The sequence below is a fragment of the Chinchilla lanigera genome, unplaced genomic scaffold (genome assembly GCF_000276665.1).
Source record: "Chinchilla lanigera isolate Chin_1 unplaced genomic scaffold, ChiLan1.0 scaffold00063, whole genome shotgun sequence".
Taxonomy (NCBI): domain Eukaryota; kingdom Metazoa; phylum Chordata; class Mammalia; order Rodentia; family Chinchillidae; genus Chinchilla; species Chinchilla lanigera.
Genome location: NW_004955464.1, coordinates 6,215,677 through 6,226,314, shown reverse-complemented (window position 1 = coordinate 6,226,314; position 10,638 = coordinate 6,215,677). Strand labels below are relative to the sequence as shown.

The 10,638-nt window shown below is 43.3% G+C and overlaps 1 protein-coding gene across 1 annotated transcript in view; it reads left to right on the top strand.

Moving 5' to 3' along the window:
* Positions 1–2,027: 2,027 nt before the first annotated feature.
* Positions 2,028–10,638, top strand: part of Scp2 (sterol carrier protein 2) — a 127,047-nt gene continuing 118,436 nt past the window's right edge. The window contains exon 1 of the mRNA XM_005398565.2: positions 2,028–2,220. Within this exon, the coding sequence (XP_005398622.1) occupies positions 2,152–2,220 (69 nt within the window). The 5' untranslated portion in view covers positions 2,028–2,151. The remainder of the gene's footprint in view (positions 2,221–10,638) is intronic.

Sequence of the window (10,638 nt, the reverse complement as noted above, 5' to 3'; positions counted from 1 at the left end):
TGGGTGGGTATAAGTAAGAGTCTTACGAAAGGAAATGAACCCCATTACCAGCCCGGACACTGGCTCCAGCGGCAGCTGCCTATTTTGTTTTTTTTAGACAGGGTCTTGCTGTGTAGTTCAGGGTGGCCTTGAACTCATTATGTAGCCCAAATTATCCTTGAATTCTGGAGTACTGGGATTATACCCAGCTGGGTTTATACCTGAGTGCACCACCATGCCTGGCTGGTTAAATATATTATGGTACATCCATAATTTAATTTTATGCAGCTAGAGAAAAACCCCTGAGGAGGCTGTTTCCTGTTCAGCCTCAGAAAATCTCTGCTTGGCCCTAAAGTTCTTTGGGGTTTCTTTGTAGCTTTCAGGGCCCTCTCCTGTCCAATGCTTTGAGCTGTGTCTGCAATAAAGTGTCCCGTCTGCTCACTTCCTCTCCAGCTGTCTTCCTCTGGCAGCAAAGTGGAGTTTTTGTTAAGCATGTACCTAGATTTAAATTCTAGCAGCCCTAGGAATAATTACAAGAGGTGTCCCAGAATGAGTGGTTTTTGGCATGGAAATCTATAAGGGGCTGTCATAGATTCTTATGACTAGAACAGGCTTAAAAAGTTTTATACAAACACACACACACAAAATTAAAAAAATGTTTTTGAAATAGACGTCTTGCTCTATTACGTAGGCTGTTTTCTGAGTAGGTTGGAATACATGTGCAAGGTTAGAAACTTAGATTTCTCTTTTTTCCTGGTGTGTCCTATAAAGTTAACAGGAGCACTGAATTACTGAATACCAAACCATTGCTCCTAGAGGGAATTCAGGGTGAAGTACCTGTATCAATCAATACAAATTCTTCCTGGTTTTATGTATAAAAATAATTATTTATTCTGCACTGCTAATTTATTAACACTGCAAGGCCAACAGTGGTATAACTCACGCCTGACATGTTTACCAAAAATATGTATTTTCTCTATAAGGTATTTTCACCTAAGCTTTCTTGCACACGGGAACACCAGAGACAATTTCAGCACTATGCTTGGAAGCAATTTTTATATTTATTCATTTATTTATTTATTTTTGAGGCAGGGTCTCCCTATGCGGTTCAGGCCGGCCTTGAGCTCACTTTGTAGCCCAGGCTGGTCTCGAACTCGCAACAGTCCTCTTGCCTCAGCCTCTCCAGTGCTGGGATTACAGGCGCACCACCATGGCTGGAGGCGATTTTAAAACAGCAAGATCTACAAGCAAAAGAAACAAAAACAAAAACAAACTGTGGCCCTAAATAGGTCGTGGCAAAGGCACTTGTTTGCAATATGTGGGCTGCATCAAGAAGGCGGAGCGCGGCCTTGACCCACTTCCGCAGAGAACGTGGCTTTGGCAACTCAAATTATTCACCAACCTGGAGACTCCAGCACTGACTTGGAGGTTACAAGTGAAGGGGAGTAGGCAAGTTGACTAGGATAGAATCTTCAAATAATAAGCCCAGCCTGTATTGTTAAACGAGAAACTTGAGCTGTGAAGGTGGTGCACACTTGTAATTCCAGCACTCTGGGAGGCTGAGGCAGGAGGATCATAAGTATGAGCCCAGTCTGGGCCACTTAGGGAGATCCTTGCTGTAAACAAAACAATTTCAAAAGAGCTGGGAGTGCAAAGGCCCTGGGTTCAATGCCTAGTGCAAGGGTCGGGGCCCCCGTTGGCTCGTTTCAAGCATGCCTACGGGTACAGTCCACCCTCCTCCTCAGGGGCGTTGGTCGGTCTTGTGAGAGCTGACTCCTGGACCATGCGCCCTTTACACCCCACTCTGAGTCCCCTTTCCGGCCAGCCCCTCCTGTCTTTGGCCCTACTGCAGGCTCCTCACGCATCATAAAGGACCTAGACACGGCGGAGAGGGTCAGGCGCTCGACCGGACTGGGCCTTTTGGTCAATCGCGGAGCTTGGCTCCAGCCTCATTGGCCTGAAGGACGCCAGCTGACACTAGACGGGGACGCGCACCCTGGGCGATACTGCGCAAGCGCACGCGCTCGCGCACGCGCAGACGCCCCGCCCCGCCGCGCCCCGCCCCGCCGCCCCTAGCCAAGGCCTCGTTCCTGTCCGTGCGCACAGCGACCCCGGCGTCAGTCGGCGGGATCCGGGTCTCCTGCGGTTCGCTCTGTCCCGCGCTGCCGAGCCATGCTTTCTTCCGAGTGCAAGCCTCCCGCCCTGCGCCGGGTGTTTGTGGTGGGGGTTGGCATGACCAAGGTAAACGGCAGCCGAGTCCCGCGGTCAGGGAGCCCGGCGCTGGCGGGGTCCTTCCGGCCGGAGATGCCTCCGGCAGCGCGTGGCCGCTCGGGGGCTGTGATGTCCGTGTCTCTGGGATCGTGGTGTCCCCGCCTTTTCTTTCCCCTTCCTCCTTCTCTGATCTGCTGGGTCAGATAAGCGCCCCACTGTAGTCCCAGGACTCCTACTTCCTTGACCCTCAGTGGAGTCCCAGGTGTGCGGAGCTCGTACCAGCAGGGAAGCAGGTCGTGGGTGTCAGCGGCTGTGCCCTCCCGGCAGGAGGAGGGGCAGCCGCCGGAGGGCTGGGGGCCGGAAACGCCAGCAAAGCCCAGCGTCTGGGCACAGAGGCTTTTTGGATCCTCCGATCTGCCTTCCGTTTTTCAGGTGCCTGCCTGACAGTCAGGAGTTTAGGGGATCCCACAACCTCATTTCCTGACACCCTGACCATCTCCAGGCGCTAGTAACACCAAACTACCTGTAGTTTCTGTTCTTTTATGCTTCTGCTGGTTTGCTTCTGTCGCCACTACTTGGACCGTGGACTTCACTTTTTAAAAACTGCTTTGCAGTCTGAAAGGATCAGTTCAGTTCTTCTCCAGGAAACCTTTGATCAGCTGGCCTTTCCTACAGTCCTGTACTCCTTCCTTCTTATTTTCTCCTCGCTGAGACACAGTGCACAACTCCTGCAAGTTAAAGGAGTCGAGGTTTACAGTTGGTAGAGGTTTCAGTCGGTGGTCCACTGGCTCCAAGGCAGGACAGCATAGCAGAGGAGCAACAGCTCTTGGCGGGAGGAAGAGTGGGATCAAAGGAGAACTGAAGGAGTTAGACCCTTCCAGGCCACACCCCCGGTGACCTTCCTTCTCCAGCCTTCACCTCCCAAATCAGTTTTGGCTATAAATTCATCAGTGGACTAAGTCTGAACAGTTCCAACATTCTTGAAACCTCCAAGTCCAAAGTTTCCTCTGAGATTTAAGGCAGGCTCTCTGGCAACTCTCTCTAAATTCACGAAGAAAGTTAAACAGTGCTGACACAGAAAGGCACAGAGTAGACATTCCCATTCCAAAAGGGAGAAATGAGGATAGAATGGAATGGGATAAGAGCAAGACCAAACCCAGCAGGGTGAACATTAAATCCCAGAGTTCCATGTCCAGCACCCAGTGCAGTCTGTGGTGAGATGTGAACTTCAAAGAGCTTGGGTGGCCCTTCCCCTATAACACTGGCAGGGGTTGTATAGCCCTCGTGGTCTCTCTTGGGCTCTTGTTGCTCACTCCTTGGGGCTTTCCTCAGGTGTTGCATATTCTTGGCTTTTCCAGCATCCTGGGGTCTGCACTGCACTTTCAGTGTCACTTTCACATCTTTACACGCTGCCCCCTCAGTGATACACTGCCTTCCCTTCCAGGCTTTCTTCTGAAGTCTAGGTGGAAGCTTTCCTGATTCCACAGTTCTTACATTTTGCATGCACCTAAAACCAGCACCATATGGATCATACCAAGGTCTCTTGCCTCCTGGAACAGTGCTGTATCCTTTTACATTTTTCTGGTAGTTGCAGAGGCTTCTGAGTGCCTGGATGGCTGAGAATGGTGAACTGAATCTTGGGGAATCAATTTTCGTTCCCTAGGCAGTGGCCCTTCAGGAGCATGGTGCCCTGGGGGTCTCTCCCCAAAGCAGTCTTTTTCACCTATGCAGTTCTGAGCCTTGGAAAGGTGGGGTCCTATTCCCTGTGATGTCCTCAGGCCATCTTTTATATTGTCCTGTTCCAGAAAACTTGGCTAATCTTTTTGGTAACTAAGCTCTCCTGTGCTCTATGCAGACCCCAACTTTACCAGAGCTTCCTTTCTGGCCAAACTTAAAACTTTAAAAACCATTAGCAGGGCTGCTTATTCTAGCTTCTCAATGTAGAGTTGGCTAAAAGCCCCCAACAGTGCCCAAGCCAGAGCCTAAATGTTTGGCTGCCTTGATGTTTCCTCTGCCAGATTAATTAGTCCACTCCACTTAATCTCAGTCTTCCAGCTGGGTGAAGTGGTGCACACTGTAATCCCAGCACTTGGGAGGCTGAGGCAGGAGGATTGCCATGAGTTCGAGGCCAGCCTGAGATACATCATGAGTTCAAAGTCCAGGCTGAAATACATAAGTGAAACCCTGTCTCAAAATAAACAAACAAAAACCAAAATTGTATTCTTCCTCAAAGTCTCAGGACATGAGCAGAATGCAGAGAAATTTTCTGCCACAGGATCACACACATGGCCTGGATCCACTTGCCAATGGAGTGCATGTTCCCAAGTGAAACTTCCTGAGCCTGGTCTTTACTGGCTGCGTTACTGTCAGCGCTCTGATCTTCTGAACTGTTCAGAATCTCTCATCAAGATCTTAAAGCATTTTAGGGCTGCTTACCTAGCCAGCATGTCCGAGCCTTTCCAAACTCCTCTTGGAAGCCAGTTCCAAAGGCTTCTAAACTACATGGTCTGGTAGCATCACAGCAGCGACCCCCTCCCCCACTTCACTGGTGCAAAAATCTGTCTTCCTTATTGCCGAGTCACAAAACCCAACACTTCCAAAGTAAAAGAGTAAAGGTTTATTTTGGCTCACAGTTCATAAAGGTTTCAGCCCTGGCACGAAGGCAGGGAAACCTGGCAAAAGGGCATGGCAGAGGAGAAATAGCTCATGCATGGCAGTGGGAAGCAAAGAGAGAGAAAGATGGAGAGAGATCAAGGGAGGATGAGCTGGGAGGAGCTAGGATCAAGGAGCTAGACCTCCTCCAACCAGGCTGCACCTCCCATGTCACATTTTAGCTATAAACTCATCAGTGGACTAATCCACCAATAATATCACACTCCCATGATCCAATTACCTCCCCAAAGTCCCACCTGTAAGTGCATTAGGCTTTAGAGGGACATCCAGATATAAACCATAACACTTCCATCTTAGCATTTCCTAGGGTGTACTGAAATTCTCTGTTTATGTGTCTGTATTCTCATATAAGTGGGTCCAGGGTGGGCACCAAGTCTTATTCACTGCTATCCCTCTGCTACTGTGAAGGTGTTTGAAGATCCTTAGTGAATGTTAGGTGAGCAATCTGAAATAGATACAGTTTGTGAAAGAGTTTCTGGGGAGAGTTCTCTTTTTGTGACAACAACCTTAACATTTTTATTATCTTGTATTGTGGAAAGAGACAAAATTCAGTCAATACTTGTAAATAGAAAAGTTGACTAATATGTTGGAAGGTGAAAGCTTGAAGATCATCCTGTTTCATAGAAGAGAGGCCTTTTAATATAGGTGAAGAGTAAAACTTTCTTAAAATATGTCATTTTTAAGCATCTTCCATTGGAGGTTGGATTTCTAGTTATATGGGCTATATTGAAAAGCATACTTTGTTACAAAATTAGGAGATGTAGTTCATGTTTCCCAGGTTGGAAGAGAGAGGTGGGGAAGATGATAACTCTCCTGAGGGAAGAGGTGGGAGGTATGGAGAGCATGCTTATCATTTCAGTATCTATTCAGTATACATGGTATGTGTTGTATTCAAGGGATGGGGAACATGGGAAAGCAAAGTTCCTGTTCTTAAGGAATATACAGTCTGGAGGAGAAAAAGAAAAGCAAGTAATTAAAGAAAGAATTTGGGACATTGAGTTAAATGTGGCACATAGAAAAACATGTATTTATCTTTGTTATTGCATCCCAAATCCTGCTAAAACAATAATGAAATAAAAATGTATGAAGCCATAAGAGCAAGGGGAATCGGAAAGGAAACCAATAGAGAGATGTCAGGAAAGTTTGGCAAGATTGAAAGCTGGTAGAGAAGTGGTTGCTGACACAGCAGAGGAACCCACAACCCAAGTTTCTGAAGAGGGACTATCAGGCTGACTCTCCAGGCAGAACTCCAGAAGACCCAAGTCTTGGGTAGACTGGGTGTCAAAGAAGATGGGAATGAGGGAACGCAGGAAAGAGGTGCTACGGAACAGTTGGATACCTCTGTCTGTCTCTCTTCCCCACCATTAGCACAAGTGATACTGCACATAATGGTTATATTCCTTATGGGGAGTTAGTACATGTACATGACACACCTTAATTATTTTTTAACTCCTCTCTTATCCATTTCCCCCTTCATCCTTTAATTTCCTTCCTGTGTGAGAAGGATCCATTATTGGGTTAATAATATCCCCTAGTTATCTCGGGATGAGTAGGTCTGAAGTCTCTCGAACAGTGTACAGCAAAGGCTAAATAAAAAAAGGCAAATGGAATGATTTAAGGGCTCCAGGAGGATCAAAGCTGTCTCACAGAATTCAAGATTTTCTCAGGGCTAAGACCAAGACCTTCTCTGGGTGACCCATATTTGGTTATCAGAAGAAGGCAGGTGGGGATTACTCAAGAAAGGCAAAATCACTCAAGGACCTTCCAAGTAAGATATTAAATTAATCCGTGATAAGGATTAAGTTAATCCACCCAGGAGTGAGATGTCTTTATTTAGTTGAGATCAGATCCAGGTGTCCTTGGCTGTGATCTTATCTTATCCTTTGAGGCTTTCTGGCTTCATCTGCCATTATAAATTTTAGTAGGGATTAGTGACTCACAGAGCTTCACTTACTATACGTCCATTGTCCACTTCCAGACAAGCAGCCTAGGTTTTGGACAGATTCACAAGTAAACATTAAAAAACCAATTGGTTAATTTAAGTCCTGCTTGGGGCTGCTTCCTATTGGTCTCCATCAATCCATTTCCCTACTTATTGTCATTTATCCTTTATTTTGCTCTTTATTTATATTTTGGGTTTCTTGTATAAGAGAAACCATGTGATATTTATGTGTCTAGTTTATTTCACTTAACGTTATAATCTCAAGGTGCATGCATTTTCCTACAAATGATTCAAGTTTATCCTTTATGGCGGAGTAATACTTCACCACATTTTCTTTATCCATTCATCTGTTGATGGTATGAGCAGCTTCCAAGATTTAGCTATTATGAACTGTGCTGCTATAAACGTGGGTATGCATATTCACTGTAATATGATTTTAACTCTTTTAAGAAGATACCTAGAAGGGAAATAGTTGTGTTAAATGAAATTTGTTTTTAGATTTTTTTGAGGAATCTCTATATTGATTTTCATAGTGGTTATACAGTATAGTTTATCTACTTGCCAACAATGTAAAAGGGTTCCTTTTTTCCTGCAGCCTACCCAGCATTTATTATTACTTGATTTCTTAGTAATAGACATTCTTTCTGGAGTAAGATGGAATCTTTATGTGGTTTTAATTTGCATTTCTGTGATGGCCAGAGATGGTGAACATATTTTCATGTATTTATTGGCCATTTGTACTCCTGAGAATGTCTTTTCATTTCATTAGTGCACTTTTTGGATTGGTTCTTTAATTTGAGGGGGTCTGTCTTAGTTACTTTTCTCTCATCCCTAAGACAAAATACCCAGCACCCAGGGTTAAAGGAGGAAACGTTTATTTAGTTCACAGTTTGAAGAGTTTTCAATCCATAATTGACTGGCTCTAAGGCAAGGTGGCACATAGCAGAGGGGCAACAGTGCATGGTGGTGGAAGACAGCAAAAGTGACGAGAGAGAGAGAGAGAGAGAGAGAGAGAGAGAGAGAGAGAGAGAGAGAGAGAGATTGGAGAGAGAGAGAGAGATTGGAGAGAGAGAGAGAGAGATTGGAGAGAGAGGAGAGGAGAAGAGAGGAGAGCGAGAGAGAGCGAGCGAGAGAGAGAGAGAGAGAGAGAGAGAGAGAGAGAGAGAGAGAGAGAGAGAATGAATCTTTCTGTTCTTTATATTGTATGCAGACTACCTGTCCTAGGGTGGGTATATCACTCACACCCTAATCCCAGCACTGGATCTTGAGTCAATCACAAATTCTGTATTCAGCCGTCTCCGAAAAGCCTGCTCCTCGTGACAGCATGAAGCTTTGAGGGGACAGCTAGACACAAACCATAAGAGGGTGTAATTTTTTTTAGTTATATATATAGTCTAGATATTAGTCTTCTGCCGGAGGAATAGCTTGCCAAATTTTTTTACCCATTCTGTTGGTTGTCTTTTTATTCTTTTGGTTTCTTTTGCTGTGCAGAAGCTTTTTAATTTTGTGTAATTCCATTTGTTGATTCTTGTGTTTCTTGTGTAGTTGGGGTTCTGTTAAAAAAAAAAAAGTCCTTGCCTATGCCTATGACTTCAAGAGTTTTACCTATTTTATCTTGCAACAGATGAAAGCTTTCTGGTTTCACATTTAGATCTTTAATCCATTTTGGTTTTAGTTTAGTATGTGGTGAGAGATATGGGTCTAGACTCAATCTTCTACATGTGGGCAGCCAATATTCCCAGCACCATTTATTAAAGAGGCTATTTTTCCTCCAGTGTATGTTCTGGGGTTGTCTCTGTGTCTTCTATTTTGTCCCATTGATCCATGTCTGTTTTTATGTCTGTACCATGCTTTTTTTTTTTTTTTTAAATCACTGTAGCTTTGTAATATAACTTCCTATCTGGGATTTTAATACCTCCTGCTTTGCTCTTGTTATTCATGATTACTTCTGATACTTTAGGTGTCTTTTAGTTCTATATGAATTTTAGGATTGTTTTCTTTACTTCTGTGAGCAGTGTTGGTATTTTGATTAGGATTGCAGTAAATCAGTGCATCTGTTTTGGTGTATTGGTATTTTGACTATAGTGGTTCTGCCTATCCAGGAACAGGAAATATCTTTCAATTTGCTGATATCCTGTTTGATCTTCTTTTTCAGAGCACCGTAGTTTTCACTGTAGAGATTTTTCACTTCCTTGGTTAGGTTAATTCCTAAGTATTTAATTTTCTTGATGCTAATTGTGAGTGGTATATTTTCTTAATTTTTTTCTCATTGAATTCATTATTGGTGTGCAGACACACTATTGATTTTTGTGTGTTGATTTTGTGTACTGCTACACTTCTGAATTTGGTTATTAATTCTAAGAGGGTTTTGGTGGACTTGTTTGGATCTTCTATGTAAAGAATCATGTTGTATGCCAACAGTGATAATTTTACTTCTTTCTTATACATATCCCTTTTATTTCTTTTTCTTGGCTGCTTGCTCTGGCTAATGACTTGAGTACTCTGTTAAACAGGAATTTTGATAGTGGATATCCTTGTCTTTTCCTGATTTTAGAAGCAAAACTTTGTTTTTTTCCAGTTTAATATGTTGGCAGTAGGTTTGCAATAAATGGCTTTTATCAGATTGAGATAAAGTCCTTCTATACCTATTTTCTTCAGTGTTTTTCTAATGAATGGACTTTGGATTTTGTCAAAGGCTTTTTCTGCACATATTGATATGATCATGTGATTTTTGCCCTCGCTTCTGTTTATGTGATGTGTTACATTTATTGACTAAGTTGTCTCCTTTTTTTTTTTTTTTGGTACTGGGAATTGGACTCAGGACCTTGTGCTTGCTAAGCAAAGCGCATTATCATGGAGCTATATCCCTGGCCCTACATTTATTGATTTGTGTATGTTAAACCATCCTTGCATCCTTGGGGTGAAACCTACCTCATCATGGTGTATAATCTTTTTGATGCTTTATTGCATTCTATAAACTCCCCTCTTAAGTCTGTTTTCATTAAGTCTTATAAGTTCTGACATGTTTTACTGACATTATCATTTAATTTTAGGAAGTGTCTTATTTCTTTCTTGATTTGTTCTGTAACCAATTAATTGTTCAAGAGGGTATTTTTTTAATTTCCATGTTTTTGCATGATATTGAGGTCCTCTACTATAATTAAGTTCTATTTATCTGATCTTTTATTCCTAGTAGTAGTTTTTTAAGTTGGGTGCACCATTGTTCAGTGCATATACGTTAATAGTTGTTACCTCTTCCTTTGGAATTGTTCACTTTACCAATATATAGTGAACTTTGCTTCTCTGGTCAGTTATGGCTTGGAGACTACTTTGTGTGAAAATAGTATAGCTACTCCTGCTTGTTTCCTGTGGCACAGAAAACAAGCAGGAGTAGCTATACTATTGTTTTCTATCCTTGATCTTTAGTTTATGAATTTCCTTTTGGGTTAAATATGTTTCTTGTATATAGTATCCATTTGGTTTTGTTTCTTGATCCATTTTGCCAATCAGTGTCTTTTGATTGGGGAATTGAGACCATTCATATTGAGAGTTATTACTGAAATGTTGACTCTTTTTTTTTTTTTTTTGAGGGGGCGTATATTGGGAATCAAACTCAAGACCTTGTGCTTGCCAGGTAGGCGCTGTGCTGCTGGGCTATATCCCCGGCTCAGCTATATCCCCAGCCCAACTCATTCGGCATTTTCATTTTGCTGACTCCTTTTCTTTCCTTTCTAATTAACTGTACACACTACCTGGTGTATTCATCCTCCCAGCCCTGTGTGTCGTTGTTAGCTTCATTGTCTCCTTCTAGGCTATCCTTGAGAATTTTTTGG